This window comes from Lissotriton vulgaris, chromosome 4_1 (genome assembly GCF_964263255.1).
Source record: "Lissotriton vulgaris chromosome 4_1, aLisVul1.2, whole genome shotgun sequence".
Lineage (NCBI taxonomy): Eukaryota > Metazoa > Chordata > Amphibia > Caudata > Salamandridae > Lissotriton > Lissotriton vulgaris.
Genome location: NC_141691.1, coordinates 1649317833 through 1649340397, shown reverse-complemented (window position 1 = coordinate 1649340397; position 22565 = coordinate 1649317833). Strand labels below are relative to the sequence as shown.

Sequence of the window (22565 nt, the reverse complement as noted above, 5' to 3'; positions counted from 1 at the left end):
ATGTAGCTATATTTTGGCTATTTTGTCGGTCCCTTCATCGGGAATCCACAAACTCAGGGTACCACTAGAATTCCCATGCAGTTGGAAAGAAATGGTGCAAATCTGGTGTGGATACCTTATGTAAAAAAACATTTATTGCAATCTAAGCATGAACTACCTCAAATAGCCAAAGAAGGCTCAGCACTGGGATGGAAAAGCCTGATCAGTTAAGGGGTTAATGAATAACTTGCATTTTTGACAATGCTTACTGTCATTTCCAATGTGTATTAAATATAATAGTGATGCCAGTCCAAACATACCAATGTATTTACAGTTCATCATAATTTAATTTCCAATACCAATCTTATCTCTCAATAAACTAGAGTTCTCTTTCAGCTTTTAAATATTGTCTTTGGTCTGTCATACAAAAAATTAAGACAAAGCAAAATCTCACTTAGATTTGGATTTCAAAAGTAACAAATTACACTTGTTAAATATGTCAAACCTGCCACATACTAAGTAAAGAATACCTAAATAAAACACTTAAAACAGCAACTTATTTTATTTACATTGACTGAATGTACAATATTGTGGCTTCTATTATTTTCTCGGGTCTTTACAATTGATGGCAAACTGAAAATATTACAGAATAACCGTTCAACATTATTTCAGCACATGAAAAACTATGATGAGCCGCATTAAAAAAATAATTGTAGGAAATATTTACCATATCTTTTATGGCATTTCAAATAAACAATGTATGCCAAAATTATAAACAATCATTTCAGAAAAACAAACTAAGTAAATTGGTGTGTGAAAAGACAGATGACAGTTCAAAATATATTGTTCTAATTTCATATCGGCATGTAACATACATTAGAAATATAAAGCCACAAATGTATATTTTAGATAAGTATAGTGTTACAAAATAATAAATACGTGAAATGTTGATTTATCACATGTAGAATTATTAGGTCCATGTAAATGGAAAAAAACGCTCATTTAAGAGGGATAGGTTACATACAGAACATCCTACGAACTCAAATCGAACTACAGAAATGTCAAAATATAAATTGACTGAAATCAAAATAGAAATTACATTTTGGGAAAAATCTATACTCGACATAAAAAACAAATTTATCAATAAAACAACGTAAACGGTTAACATCCACAATTTAAAAACGTCAGTGCTTTCAAGGCATTACAGTAGGTTAATTTCCAAAATATGGTCTCTGATCCCCCGACAGGCAGGACTATTAGGCTGTTAAAGGAGGCATGAACTGAGGTTCATAAGCTCACCTTCGTATTTGCCATCCACAAGGATGGATCCAACAATCTTGAACTCTATTTTCGTACATTCCTTCACTCCATCCACAAAATGGTCAGTATTCAGTATTTCCAACGGCGCCACCCATTTTTAGCATTGTAAACTAAGAAGACAAGCTCCCTAGTTTTGGCATTATTTATACAAGTAACTGGAAATGAGCATTAATCAAGTTTTGCCCAAGACCAGAGTAGTCCGAGCCTGCTGACGACAGATTTCCAACACTACTATCTGCCAAGGATAAGAGTCAAGAACTCCATCTACTAGCTCACTGTTGCCAACAACTACAGCCCCTCAAAATAAAGCAGGGTTTGAACTAAGAAAAAATTAAGTTAAAAGATGATAAACAAGTTCCCTGATAGCAAGCTAGGTACCCCAACTGAAAGTGGCCTTAAATGTACTAGTAAACTTTTGAAATACATATAAAACAGAGGTTTAAATATCAGGATAAAACACACTGCACTGTTTAACACTTGTGCAAGAAGGACTACGTATTCTGCTGGATTGGTGAAGAATGTATGAAAAGGTGAAAAACAATAGAGGTAGTGTGGGGCTACAAAGGGAAAAGTGTTACGCGAGTGCGTATATCAAAGCAAATACAATAGATCAATAACAACAAAACACTGTGAGGAAATGCTTTGGATGACTGGGTGAATTACAAGCAGTGACACATGGCTGAAGTCAAATGTCATGTGTGATGTAATAAAAAAAGATGGCAACGACTTGAGAAACTTGGCACATCATAATCCAAATTAATATAGAAATAAAAAAGTTGAGTGTTTTTGTATTAAATATTATGGTTGCTTGCTCTGTGTATCAATGGACATAGAGGTCAAAAGACATAATGCAGAATGCAAAGTAACAAAAAATATTACGTTTCAACAGACTGCATGAAAAGTGGAACATGATTAATGCTAAATCCAACCAAGCACCAACCAAGAAACCGCAAAAAGTTATCAAGGACCTGAAACTTCCTCGGATTTATAAAGCTTGTTTGCAGAGGTGTTTGTCATTTTTTTGGACTAGAAGTAGTAAGCAATTCTATGCATTACTCTGCTGATCAGCTAAGAAAGTGACAGAGGAAGCAGCCATATAATTTAGTCAACAGACCGCGTGTTCAGCACCTCCGTCTGCTTGTAGCAGCTACAACACATCCAGTACTCGTGTGCCTACTAGAACAAAGTGTTGTGGTAGAAAAAACAATGTGTTCACTAAAATATTTATTTCAAGAAATGCGATTACGTGATAGTTGTGTAAAAATGAACAAGCAATGTGCCAAGAAATACACGTACGAGACACCAATAAGTACAATCGTGTCCGCTAGCTTACCCTTCAAGAGAAAAGAAAAAGATCCACAGAAGAGAATTTTTGCCTCTAAATATTTTTCCTACATATTTATCTGTACCTGTTGGCGCAATAACCTACACCTGCCAGCAAATTTACAAGAAACAGATGATTTTACATGTAAGGAATGAATTCTGCTTCAAAGACTGTCCAGAATTCTTGCTTTACAATGTAACGCTGGTAGTTCAAATGAACCATAGACTTCAAAGTAAATGTGCAGGTGACAGAACTATAGCAACCATACCAGGTTATCATCCGAAGAAGGGCCAAGAGTGATCATTCCAGTAATTACTATATTTCCCTGAAAATATGTAATACTTCTTTGCTAAACACCTATTGCAAGGTAACCAACTTCAATACACTCAAAACGTGTCCTTTAGAAAACTGTGCGTCGTCTTTAAATGAGATATGAGCTAAATAGACTTCGTTATCATATTTGCAAATTACTTGTATATGCCAAAATCGTGATGTAACGTGAATATATAGATTTATATGTTAGGTTGACAGAAGTTAATTCTACAGTATGTGCAGTTAAGTTCCAAATGCTTGCAATATAAATTACAATATACACAAGACCTCTTGCTTCCCAGGCAAAAAACGAAAAGAGCACGTGCTCGCTGTTCATGGGAAAGTGTTCACAGAACCATTCTTTGTACTCCACATTCACAGCAGAACTTCGCAGACTCGACTGGGAATTTAGTTCCACATTCATGGCAGAATTTCGATGAATGTATAGGTCCATTTTTGCCGTTTTTCCTACTTCCGCCATTAATTGAGGGTGAGCAGTCACCAAACTCGAAACCTGTGTTTCCATCCAACCTGAAAATTCAAAGAAAAGTTTTAAGTTGGAATCAAATTTATTTCTATGATTTAAAAAAAAGTAACACATAATTAAAAGGAACCCTATTGTTGATTACTGAGAGTTTCTTTCCGATAATAGCACACGCATTCATGAGAGTTAACGGAAAAAACCTTGAAATTAATGCTTTATTCTTCAGTGGCTAGGCTGTCAGTAATTAATGGAGGCTTACCTAATTATAATAAAATTTGTAGAGGTTCCACTCCCATTTTTCAGGAAAAGCATCTGCTAACCGTAGTCTCCATATGTGCTGCAGCGACAAAATTAGCCCAGAGTTCTCACATCCAAAATCCAAACAAGGTGTATTCTGGTGCCACCTGTGTGCAGCTCACTCCTACCTCCCAACTTCAACCATGGAGATCAAGATTCACCTCTCTGAAAATGTTCTCCCTCAAACTATCACTTGGTTAAATGCTCCTACAAGGCCATGCTCCCAATGGTTTGCTGGAATCTTTGAAATGGTAAAGTACTATGGAAATCTATTCAAACACAAATGATTCTTTTGGTAGCAGCCATTGTTTTATCCCTCTCGTCCTTTTAAGTGGCAATTGGATGGTATAGGTTAGAAAGGTGAAAGGGTGGTAACTTGCAACAGAAATGTATACGTCTTTTGAAATAGAATTACACCAACATTGAATCCATGTTACCTTTAATCTTCAAATTTTGTTTCATATAAATTACCTATCAAAATATTTGAAGGTTATATTACATGTTATACATTGAGAAAATGTCTTGTAGTAGCACAGACAGGTGGTAGGAAAAAAACAACAAAAAATCAGATATTATAATTGTATATTAGTGGCAGGTTTGAGAAATAACATTCGCTCTTACTTATCTGTACACAAACAGTTGCCTAACCAGAGGGTCAGTTATGACCTATGTTCCTTATGGAAGCATGTGCAGCCTACTGGGAGCATAGGTCATAAAACTGTTATGAGCAAACACTTTTTTCACTGAGCCTCCTTATAATTAGAATATCGACGCTACTTTCATGTGACTCGTGATTTTCTACTTAGTTCCGTAACAGCATCAAGGGGGGGGGGAGGGGAAGCAGGCAGTCAGGGGTCAGGAATTCTCGCTCGGCTCTCCTTGTATCATAGTTCGAAAGTGTGTGTTCTGACAAGCATTGGTTTTGTACTGAAAGGGACACCTTTCCAGGCTTACTATCCTTTAAGAATTTTCCCTCTTAGGATGTGTGTTGTACAGTGCAACGCACATGCAAAATTTGAAAAATATAGAGACTTAACAAATGCTGTGCTTTTACACTTGCCTCGAGGAGACGCACGTTCTTGGCACACATTCGTGTATATAAATGTTAGTTGATCTGCATTTTCCTCAAAACTCACGGGTGAGTGCATGGGACATGGACATAGCGAACAAAGAGTATTGATAGAATAATTAGGGCACAATATGCAGTTGCACCTGTGCCAGGGGTGCAGGGAGCCCACTTTTACCCAGCAATGGGGATCTTTAAATGGCAACTCAGAGGCAACATCATTTTTTTCTAGTTTGCATTACAGCCTGTGGCACCCTTGCTATGCCACTTATTTTGATAGCTTGCACACTGCACATCTTGAATGTTGCGCTTTTGCTTATATTCAGTGCAGTCAGCCTTGGCTGCAGCGCACAGTGGATCTTCACTCCCACATCTCGAGGACACAAATCAAAGGGAACGTTAGTCATGACAGATTGGAACTAGAAATAGTCATCATTTTAAATACAGTACATATGGCTAAAACTATCTAGAAGACAATAGTCACAGCAGGAAGCTAAACAACACAGTCCACAAAGAGGGAAACGGCACAAACAAGGATTGTCAAGGTGCTCAACAGCCACATTCCATTTCAGTCCACTGCTTTTCGTCTATCTACCAGGATAACATGCAAATGCAGATCCAAAAAAGAGGCTGTGGGCAGGAAGTTGAAGGAGGGAGATAGGTTATCAGTCTGAAATAGTTAAAGAACTCAAGAAAACATTCTGATGTCCTTATTTCCTCTTCTTTCAATGTGTGGGAAAAGCACCAGACACATTAAAACTCATGTCAGCTCTCTGAGTCTAAATGGTCCAACAAACATTATGACTTTTGCTAAATAAAGGGTTCATTTTTGCAGGAGTACAGGTGCTTATCACAGAGCAAAGAATCAGAAAACATGTAACTAAAAGGAGCCACTGTAGCAAGGGAGGTATTGAAAACATGCACACATGCTGTGACCTCCGAATGCGGTACAACTAAACTGTGTCTATGTCTATATATATATATATGCCTGGAGCGACAGGGAGCGAGCACTGGCAGACATTCAAGTGATTGATAATGAGCTTGAGAGCGAAACTGATCCCAGCCAAGTAACTATCATCACACAAATGAAAGAACAGATGAAGGCCAGGTTAACCAAGTATGAATCCAAAATAAGGCTCCGCAAACAGGAAAAATACGAAAGGGACGCCAACGACTACCTAACTGGACGCGTCCTCACGTACGCAAAAAAGTTTGACGCTCCTCGCAAAGCCCTCCAGAAGAGCAGAAAAGAAGGTGTTGTAACATCTGGTGGTACCGGAGAAGTCACCTCCGAATCTGACATCACTGAGAATGAAGCTGAAGAAAATCAGTCAGACCCAGATACACGAACCACCAATAGGGGGCCTAAAACGGCGGGAAAAAGCACCAAGACTCCTTTTCAGGAGGAGTACGAAGTAATCCAAAGTACATGGCTCCGAGGAGGGAAGAACAAGCCCCCAGACACGGATATCCAAGGAGCAGAAAAGGACGCAGAACAAGACGGGCAGGAGGGGGGAAGAAGAGGAAGAGGCAGAGGCGCTCGAGCACCTCGTTGGACCAATCGAAAGCGCACCAACAAGAAACAATAGCCACAGCCAACCAATTAAGTGGAACTAACATCACCACCAACCCCCTAGACAACTCTATCATCAACGACATGGCTACTAACCTAACGGTGGTCAATCTCACTCCTAAAGAACTGACACAAGAAGAAGAACAAGTCCTAAGTCTGGGACTGACCTTTTGTCCAAGTAGTGAGTTGGAATACACCCAAACAAAAATTGACTTGTTCCGCTTCACCCGCAAACTTAAATTACATAAGCACTTTAAAATGCGGCCACATCTACAATCTAAAGAGAACCAAGGGCAAAGAATAACAGCATCAGACGTACTGAGAGGTAAAGACCTACGCTCAGTTGAGATTTTAACAGATCTGGAAATGGAACAAACACAGGACCTTGCAGACTTGGATCCAGCACAGAGAGCTGAACTGCAAGGCATTGAACAGGACAGTGAAAATAGTGGTTTTAAACCTCCGTCCACCTTTGTTCCTCAATCCCCTTGGGATGCCATAGATGTGTTTTCGGAAGCGATGAATGATGACCTATTGAAATTACGGAAAAGTAACCAAATCAACCCCCACCATAATATCACGGAACAACAGAGAACTGCTTTGAAAGAATTAACGATGGACACGAAAATAATTGTGAAGCCCTCTGACAAGGGCGGGAACGTGGTTTTGATGACCCGTGAATACTACACTAAGGAAGCATTGAGGCAACTCTCGGATGAGAATTTCTATACCAAATGCACCAATGATACCTACCAACAGAGTATCATTGAATATGATAAACTCATCTCCAAATGGTACAACCAACATATGCTAAATAAGGATGAACATCTGTTCCTGCGTACCACTTGCCCAATGATACCAACCTTCTACCACCTCCCGAAACTTCACAAAAATCGTGACCACCCACCGGGACGCCCGATTATTTCCTCCATCGGGAGCCTTACGGAGAACATGTCTCGCTTTGTGGACCACACCTTATTCCCTCTTGTGTCCAATTTGGACTCGTATATACGAGACACAAAAGACTTCTTGATAAAATTGAACAATTTGGTGTGGGAACAGGACTATCTTCTAATGGTATTAGACATCACCAGCCTCTACACTATCATTGACCATAGCCATGGATTAGAGGCGGTAAAATGGGCATTAGAACAACGCCAACTACGATTTTCCAGACACAATTTAATGATTCTGGAGTTCGTAGAATTCTGTCTAAAGCATAACATATTCCTGTTTGAGGAGCAGTTATATATCCAGAAGTCTGGCACGGCGATGGGTACCTGCTTCGCTCCCAGCTACGCGAACTTGTTCGTGGGCTGGTGGGAGGAGCAGGTACCCAGGAGCTGCAAAGTTGGGGAAGAAGAGGGCAAAGTAATTTGTTGGCATCGATATATCGATGATCTTTTCATCGTGTGGAGAGGCACACCTGAGACAGCTCGGGAATACATCAATGTACTGAATAACAACCAACTGAATCTGCAATTTTCTGGGACAGTGAGTCCGGTGGCAGCGGACTACCTGGACCTTAAAATATATGCAGAAGGCGGCCAACTCCACACTAACCTCTTCAGGAAGCAAACTGCTGGTAACTCTACGTTGCACGCCAGCAGTAGCCATCCACCCCAACTAATCAGAAGTATCCCCTATGGGGAACTGCTAAGACTCCGCAGGAACTGCTCCAAACCCTCGGATTTCGAAGCGGCTGCTTCGGAATGCATATCCCGATTTAAAGCTAGGGGATATGGCGAGAGCATGCTCAATAACACCCTGAAAAGAGTAAGGAAAATAGAGAGACAGTCCCTCCTTACTAACAACACTGATCAGGTTAACCGTAGGGGCAAGCCAGGTGAAGACCAAGGCAAGTTCAGAGTCATAACTCCCTATTCAACAGGTGCAGACAATCTCAGAGCCATGCTACGTAAGAACTGGCACATTCTTCTAACAGATAGTGTGCTCAAAGAAGATCTCCCACCTCACCCACTCCTTACCTTCAGCAAAGCCAAATCTCTAGGCGATACACTGGTGCACAGCCATCTCGAAAAGGTGTCCTTGAGAACGAACACTTTGAAGGAGCAACGAGGCTTTTACCCCTGCGGCCGCTGCAAAGCGTGCGCAGGTAGTAAACGCGTACTCTCATATACCATACCGGAGACTGGCAAGAAAATCTATATCAATAAATTTATCACCTGTAGCACCCAATATGTTGTATATTGCCTACAATGCCCCTGTGGCTTACGCTACATTGGGAGCACTATTAAGGAGATCAAGCTCAGGGTACTGGAACATATGCGAGCCATCGATAAAACTGATCAGACTTATCCGGTGGCTCGCCATTTTGCGGAGGTACACCATCGAGACCGGAGCAAACTCCAGTACTTCGGCCTCGACATTGCACCCCACAATGTTCGTGGAGGGGACCGATTACGCAGATTAAGGAGACTAGAGTCCCGTTACATCATTGATCTGTGTACTAAATATCCTAAAGGCCTCAATAGTGGGGAGGAGATGGCCTTCCATCTAGGGAAGTGAGTAGCATAAGATCTGATATACAATATTCCAAGGTGATAGTGCAACTGATGATACTGATATTAGAACCTATCAGATTATCACACTTGGTTAGCTCTGAATAGTATATCCATTTCGTTCTCTGTACATAGTAGCTCTATGTGCAAAGCAGTATGTGAGAAACATCATGCGGTTATTGGATTGATATTATATGCTTCTCCTGATAGAACCCATAATCAGGCATGTGATAATGACCATCAATACTTTGTTAACAGTGTAGAAGCCTATTTCCAATGCCTCCGCACATACACAAGTCTCACTGTATATAATAGCACTTTAGCAATTTTGTCAGCAATTTTGTTTCAGATTTGAATTTGTGTAAAATTTTCGTTCGACATATGGTTCATATTGAGAACATCTACACATGCCCAGGCCGAATTTGCACACGATGCATCTCACTTAAACACCCACTCACACGAAACCCCTCTTTTAGCTATGTTCAGCTCATAGTGTGGTTTGAGAATTGATTTAATTTAATTTCTTTCTATACAGGTAATTTGGCACATGTATATATGGGGACTTAAGCCGATCCACGGCTTTATTTTTTGCTAATCTTTGTAAATACATTATGTTTTACCCAACTGGATACAATGCAATTGCCCATCTGGGGGCGTTATGCAGCGAATACCTCACTGTTGTGCTATAACTCTATACACTACAAGATGGCCGCTTTGTTTCATGTTGGGCCTCAGTCCCCTTGTTTGTGTCTACACCTGACTGCGAGTGGGAGTGACTATGTATGATAAAACATTGTCGGTTACAAACACAGTGCATCACACACTGACGAAGGCAGACCGCCGAAACGCGTCTGTGTGCACCCCTCCGCTGATTAAAATCTAAGCGCGTTTGTAGACCTCTACTTCGAGTGCTGTCATTCTTTCCAGGAGAAGTGGGAAGGACTTTGGAGCGTAATATATATATATATATATATATTACCTACTGGCGGTCGCCAGTAGGTAGTTATAGTTAGGATTTTTTTCAATGTTAAATCTGAAAATTCTATTTGGAATAACTTTGGCGCCGGTTGACGAATCTGCCTGAAAATTTCCTCAAAATGGCCTCGCGGCGTTCCGGTCCTTCCCTGAAAGTTTGGGGGGGATTCGTCAAGCGGGGGCCGAGATAAAAGGGGGGTCCCAAAACGCGTTTTCCCCATGTTAATTTCCATAGGGCGGTCGATTTCACTTTTAGCCCGAACGGCTGAATGGATTTCCACCAAACTTGGCAAAATTGTAGGGACTGGTAGCCCGATGTGCCTTTGCTATGTCTCAAGATATGTGCTCCAGTGGATTTTGAGTAATTAAGGTTCAAAAAAATATATATATCTATAGCCGCGCTCCGGTACGCGCACCGGTACGCGCACCGGGCGCTTACCGCGACTTGCGCGCAGAAAGCTGATTGGCTCTGGGATGTCTGTAAACATTCTAAACAGTCCGGAGCGGCCGCCATCTTGTGTCTCGGTAGGATCGAGACACGAGAGGTGGCCAAAACAAAGAGGGAAATGACCATAAGGGGGCAGAGTAGACCCTCCTTGACCCCCTAGGTTTGATGTGGGGGCCATAAAAGGGCCCCGCGGAGCAAAAAAAAAATAAAAAAAAATTTTGATTTTCGCGGGGTGAGCGCCCGGTACGCGCACCGGTACGCGCACCGGTAAGCGTACCGGGGAGTGTACCATGGGGAAAAAGAATGACAGTTTTAAAAGTAGCTGTTTAAAAAAAAAAAATGTTTTGTTGTTTTTTTTTATACATACACATACATATATATATAAATGCATATGCATATATATATATGCATATATGTGTATATGTGTGCGTGTAGAGAGAGGTAGAGAGGTAGAGGTGTAGAGGTAGAGAGGTAGAGAGGTAGCGGTAGAGAGGTAGAGATTAGTAGAGAGAGAAGAAGAGAGAGGTAGAGAGTAGAGAGTGAGTAATAGAGAGTAGAGAGTGAGTAGTAGAGAGTAGTAGAGAGCAGTAGAGAGAGTAGCAGAGAGTGAGTAGTAGAGAGTAGTAGAGTGAATAGTAGAGTGAGTAGTAGAGAGTAGTAGAGAGTGAGTAGTAGAGAGTGAGTAGTAGACAGTAGTAGAGAGTAAGTAGTAGAGTGAGTAGTAGAGAGCAGTAGAAAGTGAGTAGTAGAGAGTAGTAAAGAGTGAGTAGTAGAGAGTGAGTAGTAGAGAGTGAGTAGTAGAGAGTAGTAGAGAATGAGTAGCAGAGAGAATAGTAGTGAGTAGTAGAGAGTGAGTAGTAGAGTGAGTAGTAGAGACTAGTAGAGAGAGAGTAGTAGAGAGTGAGTAGTTGACAGTAGTAGAGAGTGAGAAGTAGAGAGTGAGTAGTAGAGAGTAGTAGTGAGTAGTAAAGAGTGAGTAGTAGAGAGAGTAGTAGAGAGTGAGTAGTAGATAGTGAGTAGTAGGGAGTAGTGAGTAGCGAGTAGTAGGGAGTGAGTAGTAGAGAGAGAGTAGTAGAGAATGAGTAGTAGACAGTGAGTATTTGAGAGTAGTGGAGTAGGAGAGAGTAAGTAGTAGAGAGTAGTGGAGAATATTCCAAAGTTTGGCACAGCACCACTTTCACAATGAGTCCAATCAAATCATATCACTTAGAGTCCTTATTGAAGCGCTGAATCTTGGTGTATATTCAAATGCTTTTATTTTCCTTAAGTTTATGTACCACAGCCAGCCGAAAGGTTTCGTTCTGTACAACAGAACTTCTTCAGGGCGTTCTTATTTCCTTCAAGTTATGTCGGTATCCAGTTGTCATATAACTAGATATTTCTTCCAAATGTTAGACGAGACATAAGTATATTCTTATTCAAAGTGACTAGGTATCAATTTTACCCACACAATTCGGGCAGACTTGAGTAATTTATAGCATCCTCAAAGTCAGTCTTTCAAAAATTCCAAAGTATAGGACATGATAATCCAAATCCAAATGTTTCTCAAGAAAAGTAATTTACAATCGTTCGGAATATCGGTGTTTGGGCAGATATGATCCAGGGACCCCCAGTATGCAAGGGGAATTAGTCCCCCCTCTACAAACGCGCCAGTGGCCTGCATTGCAGAGAGGTGTAACAAGGGTGTGGCCTCATTACACTTCTCTGCAATGCAGCTCCCTCGCGCATACTGGAGGCTCCTGGTGGACCAGTTGACCCCAGGGACCCCCAGTATGCAAGGGGAATTAGTTCCCCCTCTGCAAACTCGGCAGTGGGCTGCGTTGCAGAGAGGTGTAACAAGGGGCATAGTCTCATTACACCTCTGCAATGCAGCCCCTGGCGCATACTGGAGGTTCCAGGTGGGCTAATTGGCCCCCAGGGGCCCCCAGTATGCAAGGGGAATTAGTTCCCCCTCTTCAAACATGCACGGGGGCTGCGTTGCAGAGAGGTGTAAAAAGGGTTGTGGCTTCATTACACCTCTTTGCAATGCAGTCCCCTGGCGCATACTGGAGATTCCTGGTGGGCTTTCAGGTCTTATATAGTTAGGAATTAGCATTAAAAAAACCTTTGAAATTCACTGAAAAAACCATAGGTTTCACACCAGTTATAGTTAGGAATTAGCATTTAAAAAACCTTTGAAATTCACTGAAAAAACCATAGGTTTCACACCAGTTATAGTTAGGAATTAGCATTTAAAAAACCTATTAAATTCACTGACAAAACCATAGATTTCACACCATTTATAGTTAGCTGGAAATTTTACTGACATAAAACCATTGAAATTCCCACGTTATAGTTAGTTGGACTCACTATAACTTGCGCGCCTGTAATGCACTGCTGATGACGTCACATATTACATCACTCATGACATGGTCAGTGACATCACTCATGACATCACTGATGACACCATCCTTGTGACAGAGTGACAGACCTAATTTCAGTGTAATGTAACGCTTGAAACACATATTCAAAAATAGAAACAAACATTTTCAAAAAAATGGAGATACCCAAACCAGTAACAACAACCAATTCAGTAATTCCACCATCTATATACACATCCACTCATTCACCAACAGTTCTATATAGTCACTCATATATATACTCACTCATCATATGTAGTGATACACCTATACATCCTGTTACACATCAGCAGTCATCCAAAAGTTACTCACACACATACTCACACATGCAAATAAACTATTGAACATCCATTTATTTGCATATACATTTATACACACACTACCACCTTACTTCTAAGGAAACTTACCCATACTTACTCTCTTAAACAATCACTTATAGAAACACATACTTATTTAAACAGGAACTCCTACAATCTCTCACTATATATACTATACTCACTTATATACATCAATACTCACATATACTAGATTAAAACATATGTCGTTACTAATGAAGACACTAGTGAGACAGTCATTCACTCACTAACACACACATATACACACTCATCCACCCATACAGTCCTGCACATATGCTGTCTTCAAAACACATACAAACAGTGAGTCAGTCACCAACCCCTGCAGCCACTTATACACAAAGAGAAACACTGATACAAACATTTAAATATTTAAACAATACTCGCTAATATATGTATTCACTAAGATACACGTAATAAGCCAGTTACCCAACCAATTTTTTTTTAAAAAAACATCCATTTACACACTTATTTAAACATTTATTCTTCCATCGACCTTTACAAATACATATATAAAACAAATTTATTTTTCAGAAAGACACACATTCACTGGATGGTGTCATCAGTGATGTCATGAGTGATGTCACTGACCATGTCATGAGTGATGTAATATGTGACGTCATCAGCAGTGCATTACAGGCGCGCAAGTTATAGTGAGTCCAACTAACTATAACGTGGGAATTTCAATGGTTTTATGTCAGTAAAATTTCCAGCTAACTATAAATGGTGTGAAATCTATGGTTTTGTCAGTGAATTTAATAGGTTTTTTAAATGCTAATTCCTAACTATAACTGGTGTGAAACCTATGGTTTTTTCAGTGAATATATATATATATATATATATTGGAAGAACACTGGCATATTTTAAAATAAATTGACTTACAGGCAAAACCGACAGACAATTAATATTAACCCACAAGGACTGGTTGGAACAGCCCACCCTCATTAGAGATCGAATTTAGTACATTCAGGATTTAGTACTACAATCCTGAAGAATGATGCAGGGAGTTGCAGTCTTTGTGAATGGCCACAAATGTTTCTCCAATGAAAACTTGGCTAGTTGCTTCTCCGACCTCGCATGTGTGCTCAAGACAGTGTGATTTTACGTACTATCTGGAAGTTTGGACGTTGGAGATTTTTTATCCACAATGCCATTTTTTGAACTTGCGGCCCCTCTAATTATTCATTATTTTACTTGTTGGTTTGTTGTAATGTCGATGACATCTACATGTGGGACGTTTTTGCATTTATTTCGATGCACAGATTTGATTTGGCAAAGCCGTATGAGGGGAGTCTGGGCCATGTAGTTCTTGGTTCAGTAGCAGCGTTTACTTGGAGGCTGACATTAGGGTCTAAAGAGCACTTAGTTTGTGCATTTGAGCCCCGGGGATCTGCTACTGAGCCCTAGAATTCTGTAAACTAGTCCCTGATTATTACGGCATTTGAGAGCATTATGAAATTCTGCTTTGTGGGTTGTGGGTCTAATATTCGGAAACAGTGTTCCTTTTAGCATTGCAAAATTTGGGATCTTCATGTGTATTAATTAATTAATTTCTTTGCACGTTTTTAATTATGGTTCATTATAATTAAGGATTGTGTGGGCCACACGATTTTGGGAGCTTTGGGGCCACTTTTTGGTTGTTTTTTTTAAGCATTTGGAATTGTCATCTCGACATGCTCATCCTCCGGACAGAGAACATACGTATTTCATATATATATATATATATTTGAAACAGGATTCTTTTAGCAAAATAAGATGCCTGGGCACTGCGATGTTATTTGTACTAGTTTACTCTCTGCATTAGGCAGTTTAGTTTTATGCCACGTTTAGTCTGTTTTAGCCAATTATATTTGTATCTATGTAGTCTGTTCTCTATATTTATTGATGCCTGAATGAGAGGGGAGGGCTATATATTGATTAATTTGTGTGGCGCCGAACAGATTGAGAAACGCGTCTCTCCTTCGCTGTGGGGTCGTGGGAGACCTGAATACAATAAATTAAGCCGGATACCTACCTGCCATGTGTTCTTTGTTCCTCGTTGGAGTAGGACTCGGTGTTTGTGTATATATATATATATATATATATATATATATATATATATATATATATATATATATATATATATATAGATATATATATAGATATAGATATATATATATATATATATATATATATATATATAAAAAACCTACTGGCAGTCGTCAGTAGGTAGTTATAGTTAGGACCCATTATCCATAGGAAAAAATTTGCAACATTCTATTAGGAATAACTTTGGCGCCGGTTGATGAAGGTGCGTGAAATTTTCGAAACTTTTGGGCAGCTCAGTTCCGCTCCTTCCTTGAAAGTTTGGGGGTGATTGGTCAAGCGGGGGCCGAGAAAAAAGGGGGGTCCCAAATCGGGTTTTCCCCATGCATTTTCCCATAGGACCTTTAGCCACGGCTACAGCTCAAACGGCTGAACGGAATTACATCAAATTTGGCGAAGACGTAGTCCTTGGTTCAGACTTGTGCCTTTTGGTTATTTGGTGTAAATCCGTTCAATAGTTTCTAAGAAAATTACATTTAAAAGTACATATATATCTATGGGTGCGGAGGATCCGCGGATAGTCAGCGTACTCTAAGCGCAGCCTACAAGCACCCTGCCGTGCACGATGAATGCACAAGAAACCAAAAACAAACGCCACAAAACGCGAAAGGGGGCAGGGTAGACACACCAAGACCCCCTAGGCCTGCTCAGGGGTTCCCACAAGGACCCCCAGGGCCAAAAAAAGCATTAAAATTTTTTTTAAAAAAATAAAAATAAAAAAGTTGGCGAGATTTGCGCATCCGGCCCCCTTCCCGTAAATATTTTTTTGTTTAATTTTAATTTGGGGGTGAGGTCCTGGGGGATGGGGTCCCCAGGGCCCTAAAAAAAGAAAAAGTAAGGGGGGGGGGGCTACACAGCCCCCTTCACAAAATATATATATTTTTTTAAACTGGATTTGGCCGGAGGCCACGCCCCCTTATTAAACCACTCTGCAAATGCGCCCCCTGGCGCGTTTGCAGAGGGGGATCAAATTCCCCTTGAATACTGGGGGTCCCTGGGGACCAACTGGCCCACCAGGTACCTCCAGTATGCGCCAGGGAGCTGCGTTGCAGAGAGGTGTTCTGAGGCCATGCCCCTTTTTACACCTCTCTGCAACGCAGCTCTGTGGTGCTTACTGGAAGTAGCTGGTGGGCTAGTTGCACCCCAGGGACCCTCAGTATTCAAGGGGAGTTAATCCCCCAACTTAAAACGCCCCACAGGGCACGTTTGCACAGTGGTGAAGGGAGGGGTGGGGCCTGAATTCACATGTGTGCAAACACGCCCAGTGGAGCGGTTTAAGTTGGGGAATTAATTCCTTGTCAATACTGAGGGTCCCTGGGGGCCAACTAGCCCACAAGCTACCTCCAGTATGCACCACAGAGCTGCATTGCAGAGTGTTGTAAAAAGGGCTGTGGCCTCTAAACATCTCACTGCAACGCAGCATCCTGGCGCATACTGGAGGTACCTGGTGGCTAGTTGGCCCCCAGAGGACCTCAAGATTCAAGGGCACTTAAATCACACAACTTAAAACGTGCCACAGGGCATGTTTGCAGACATGTCACCTCAGGCCCCACCCCCTTCCTTCACCATTGTACAAATATTCCTCTAAAATCAGCTGAGCTACAAATTCCGATTTACTCACCCGTTATCAGGAGAGAACACAATGCGGCATCTTTTAGCCCAGCACTGACCCTGAAAAGTAATTGTAGGCATACTTACAGTAACTTGTATTTCCTTCCAAAGGAATCCATTATGTGGTTTTCAGCAGAAAAGTTTCTAAGTGTTGATTTTTGAAACGTACAAGTATTCCTCTAAAATCAGCCTAACTACGAATTCCGATTTACTCTCCTGTTATCAGGAGGGACCTCAGTGCTGCTTCTTTTAGCCCAGCACTAACCCTGAAAATTAATTCTAACCATACTTACCAGTAACTTGTATTTCCTTCCATAGGAATCCATTGTCTGGTTTTCACCAGAAAAGTTTCTAAGTGTCTATTTCCACAAACTACAAATATTCCTTAAAAAATCGCCTGTATGACTTAAACGCATTCTTTCAACTGTTTACAGGAGATGAACGAGTGCTGGATCCAGGATACACCACGGAGTAAGGAAAAGTAACGGTAACACTATTTACCTGCTAAGTGAATTTCCTTCCATAGGGTAACATTGAGTGGTTTCACTTGGAAATTCTGCTAAGTGTGGAGTTTTGGAACTTTAAAATAGTCACCTAAAATCAGCCGAACAAGGAATTTCGATTTACTCACTTGTTATCAGGAGTGACCTCAGTGCTGCTTCTTTGAGCCTAGTACTGATCCTGAAAAGTAATTCTAACCGTACTTACCAGTAACTTGTATTTCCTTCCATAGGAATCCATTGTCTGGTTTTCACCAGAAAAGTTTCTATTTTCACAAACTGAAAATATTCCTTACAAATTGCATGTATGACTTAAACGCATTCTTTCAACTGTTTACAGGAGATGCACCCGTGCTTGATCCAGGAGCCACCACTGAGTAAGAAAAAGTAACGTTAACACTACTTACCTGCCAAGTAAATTTCCTCTCATAGGATAACATTGGTGAATCTATGTGAAAAAGTTTGTCAACTTTTAAAATACAATAATATTCCTTAGAAATCACTACTGTAACCAAAACGCTTTTACTCAACTATTTACAGGAGATGTCCCAGGACTGTATCTAGGATCCAGTCCTGTGGTTAGAAAAGTAATCCAAAAAGTAACTAATTGCATTTAACTAGAAATTCACATTGACCTCAATGTTGCATTGTGACTGAAATTGTGTTGAGCATTACAACAACTGTAACTACTGTAATTAGAAGACTATTGCCTATTTGCAAAAGTATTTAAAATAAAGTAATTCATTCTGAGAAAGTATATTTTTGTAATGTAATGCATAATGTAATTATAAAAATAAAATATCTAAAAATACATTGTTTAAAAAAAATTTAGAAAATCAGTATAAAAAAAACCAAAACAACAATTAATACATTTTAACATTGTCATGTCTTCCGACGCAAGATGGCGGACACGGCTGTGTCCGAGTGAGGCAGGATAGGAGTGCTCTCTGCTCCCCCCACCCCTGCATACTCGATGCCTGTGAGAGAGTTTGGAGGAAGTGTGAGACTTTTTGTCAGGCTCTGTTATGCTGAGGCTGCTCCCATTTATATACAAACAATGCTGCTCCTACCGTCATTTTACTATGTCTTGATGGTGTTACCTCGGAGGATCTGCAGCCAGCGTTCGGCACTGGGAGGAAAGAGACACGGCAGCCGGCATGCAGGCACAGGGTTCTAACTAAGAACCGGACCGGAATAGGAGCGGCTTGAGCGGAATGGGTCCTAAAAACACCAGCGCAATTGCTCCCAAGGGTCCGAAGACCCGCGCAGTGGGAGCAACACCGTCGGCGGCAATACCATCGGCAGAGCCCCCACTTGCTCAGACTGCTCGGGATGGCGTGCTTGCGGCTGTGGCGGCTACGGCGGAAAGCGCCGTGGGTGTGGAGATCACAGGAGACCTCGCTAAGCAGCAGCAGGACACTGCTTCCAGCCCGGGTGCTTTATTGTCCCTGGACGCGGCAGCACCACAGGTAACCATTCCGGGTATTTTTAAGAAGAGACCGGTGGGCAAAACTAAGGTGCTGCACCCAGATCAGGGTGTGGCTGAGATGACCCTGAATAGTAGTGCCACTGTTCCTTCCAATGCTCCCAATGCTCCAGGTGTCCCAAATGCGCTGTCTAGCATCTTGAAGATTTCTGCTTCAGCACAGGCCCCCCTCTTAATCACCAAGTCGAACAGTGTTGGGGAAAGTAGTGGGAGCGAGCTGGCAAATATATCAACTGAATCAGAACTAAATGATGTGAATGCTGCTTCTTCCCAAGTGGCAGGTGGGGGCATACCGGACATACCTTTAGTTGAGATGTCATCAGTGATGTCACTGACCAGGTCATGAATGATGTAATATGTGACATCATCAGCAGTGGATTGCGGGAGAGAGAGTTATAGTTAGTACAACTAACTAGAACGGGGGAATATCAATGGTTTTATACGAGTGAAATGTCTAGCTAACTACAACACCCCTAAAACCTATGTTTTTTTCAGTGAATTTCAAAAGTTTTTTAAATGCTAATTCCTAACTATACCTTGTTTGAAACCTATGGTTTTTTTCAGTGAATTTCAAAGGAGAGATATATATATATATATATATATATATATATATATATATATATATATATACACACAGTTCTTTGTATGATTTTTCTATTAAAGAACAAATATGTAATGCTTCTTGCCACACACAACCCCCACCTCCCTTTCTACCACCCTTCAGAGTAGGCACTCAAACTTTACATGTATCACAAATGGTAACAGTTCCCAAAGTAATGAGGTCCACAGCCGAACTCTGGTTGCGAGTCAGGGCCAAGATGGGCGTCTATTTATAAGAGAGGAGGAGAAAGCAAAAAAGAAGACGAAAGGGGAAGGGATGAGGGGGAATGGAGATGTCTCTAAGTGATCAGGTTGGGATTAGATGAAGCTGGGGAATTTCTCCTTTAGATATTAGTGCCCTCACACACTCTTGCGAGTGTCATGCTTCATCATTGGGCGTTGCTCCTCGTGGGGGTGGCACTGCAGTCTTCCACAGGCCGCGCGAGAGGGCTTTTTATCGGAGATCTTTTAGGAGACGCCACAGTTGTGCATGTGGGTGTGTGGGCCTATAAAAAGATGTGTTGGAGATTTCTAAAAAGAGGTATTACCCTACTGGTACATAACAAACATACTTTTATGCAGGGGTCCAGGAGGTAATGCTTGAATATATATAAAAAATGCTGGAAGCGAAGCACCCGCAAAAAAACAAATGAAATGGATAACAGAGTATTGCTCTGCTGCTTACTTAAAACTCCATGCGTATGTGTGGCAGTCAAAGTGTGATTAGTGAGGTCGACAAGTTTCACGCAGATTTGGTCCCTAATGGATCCTAATTCGCTTCTTCAGGACCATGTCCAGGTGATTAAAAAACAATTAAAATAGGGTTAAGGGCGGCGACACCCTATAACCCTATGGTATCTAAAGTGAGGTGGCGTTACGCTTGAGTGGCGCAGCGGAACATCAACTGTATGTTCCTTCGATCAACCTGAAAGAAAAGATAAAACATTGAGAATACAGGAGACACAAATCCAGCGACACAGCAGAAGAAAATGTTGCTTTATAGTGTCTTGTTCAAAGGTGGAATATGAAGGGTGCATGAGGTGGTGCCCCTATTATCCCAACCTAACAGCATGCTGTAGCCTAATAACCACGGCTAAATTTTGTTGGTCAGCGCGTACCTGTGCTGCGAGCATACACAGTACATGCGGTGACTGAACCGGAGCATGAAATAAGCTTCCTAGTTGACACAGTGACATACTTAGCAAACACATAATCAAGGCATTGCTGCCATGGGGGCGTAGAAGCCCATTATCCACTACACACTTAGACAAACGCAAAATCAAACATAAAAACATGAATATGAGTGACAGAAGTGCCGGTGGCAAGGTCACTGACTATAGGTGCACGTGACTGCCCAGTAAAGCTACTTCACTCGAATACTGGGAAAGTAATGCGTACCCCTTAGGAAGTTATGGAGTGCCTCTACGGCAAAGTCTGCGGTGCAGAAGCCGCCCTAGGAAGACAAGATAGTTCTGCCATTAGTCTAGGGAGAAGCATTGAAAATGCTCTTGAATCTGTTGGTAAAGCAGCAGAGAAATACTCAAAGTTATGGCTTAACGACAGCCTATTACCTGCCCCAACCGCTCATGGACAGCCGGAGAATGCAAAGGACACATTATCCCATTTAAATAGTCCTATAATGCAGCTGGCGGGAGAAGTACTGGGCGTGTGGACGGAAGTACTTCGTTTGGAAGCCTCCACCTAGCAGGATGGCATTGCTCAAAGCTGGATGGTAACGGCTGTGTAAACGACGCAGCCATTTTGGAAAGGTAGTTTCGCCATGTCAAAGGGTACAGGTAACTCTCAGGGGCGACACAGTCGAATAGTATAAAGACCCGACGGTCGCTCATCATTTATAACTGGCACCAATGGAGCGATGGTTGTAGAAAAAGGGGGCGACAGATAGCTCCACGTGAGTACATGGTAATTATAGGCTATGCGTGACTAAAGTACAGTAACTATCAGTGACACTGTGGCGTCTGTGTCAGACAGTTACGGTGATAATAGCCTATACGCCACCGGAGGGTAACTGTACAGTGTCAGGGCAGCGTGTATGGCCATAATCATAACACTACTGTCGACAATGCACTACTGTTGACAGCATGGTGTGAAAGGTGATGGTAGTCCCTTCCGTTAAATACAATAAATATTATACTATCTGTGAGAAGTTGGCCTGGTATATAATGCTCACTAATTCTTAGTGATCACTTTGTACCATGCCAAGCAACCCTTATGATGATGGTTGTAATTCAACCTTGTAGACCAGTTATCCTAGTGGTAACGTGGACAAAGCAGTCTTAGGCTAAACTCTGAAAGGCATGTGAAGCCAGCTGTTATACCATACACAACCCCCTTGAATACCAAATGAAAGGGACACCACACAGATATATATTGAAAATATATATTGATTTATTAACTATAAAATCCCCTGGACTCTTTATGAGCACAGAAGCACAAGCGTTAAATCACAAGACAGTTTAAAATACACCAAAGTTGCACGATATGGATGAGCCCTAGGGGCCACCTAAACCATATACTAAGAAAGTGGTATAAGAGATACCAATAGGAAAGTGAAGAGGCCTAGGGCCTTGGGAATCGCTGGAGCTATTCGAGACTAGCAGTGACTAAGTCGGGAGAGGCCCACGGGACTCGGGTGCAGTGTTCAAAGTGCACGCACTTTCCAATACAAAGTCTATGGTGCGTAAAAAGTACAAAGTTAGAAAGTTAGGAACCTTCCGAGTGACCTACGGAGCTGAAACTTAAAACACAGGCCCTTGGGATGTGTACCAGTGCAGGAGCACCGGCGGAGCTGAGTTACCTCACCCACAGGAAGCGGGTGCACAGGGTCGAAGTAGTGTCGGGTTTCGTCACGCTGGTCGATGGTGCTTGGAGCTGAAGATGCTGCAGGCGGCTCGATGTGAAGAGTTCCGGTGGATCCAAGGTTGGATCTGAAGATGTGAAGACCTGAAAGCAGAGGGGACAGTGTTCAAAGTCACTAGCCAGTGACTACCGTGGAACCAGATTGGAACCCGGCGATGTCGGGTGCAAACAGGCGTTGTCGGGTAGCTTCTTTCTGCAGCCACGTGGATACCCGGGGTCGAGGACGCCCAGGAGTCGGTCACGAGCTGTCCCACGCAGGCTTCTCGCTGTTGGCGGTGTCCGCACCTTGATCGGAGCAAACAGGCCTTGGCAAAGGCAAGCCAGGCAGAAGTTGAGAGATGCTTAACACTC

General features: G+C 41.7%; 1 protein-coding gene across 2 annotated transcripts in view; it reads right to left on the bottom strand.

Annotated features, from left to right (window-relative positions):
- Positions 1 to 306: 306 nt before the first annotated feature.
- ZC2HC1A (zinc finger C2HC-type containing 1A) overlaps positions 307 to 22565 on the bottom strand; it is a 275323-nt gene continuing 253064 nt past the window's right edge. For both annotated transcript variants that reach the window (XM_086965913.1, XM_086965914.1), the window contains one exon: positions 307 to 3466. In XM_086965913.1, the coding sequence (XP_086822039.1) occupies positions 3283 to 3466 (184 nt within the window). In that variant the 3' untranslated portion in view covers positions 307 to 3282. The remainder of the gene's footprint in view (positions 3467 to 22565) is intronic.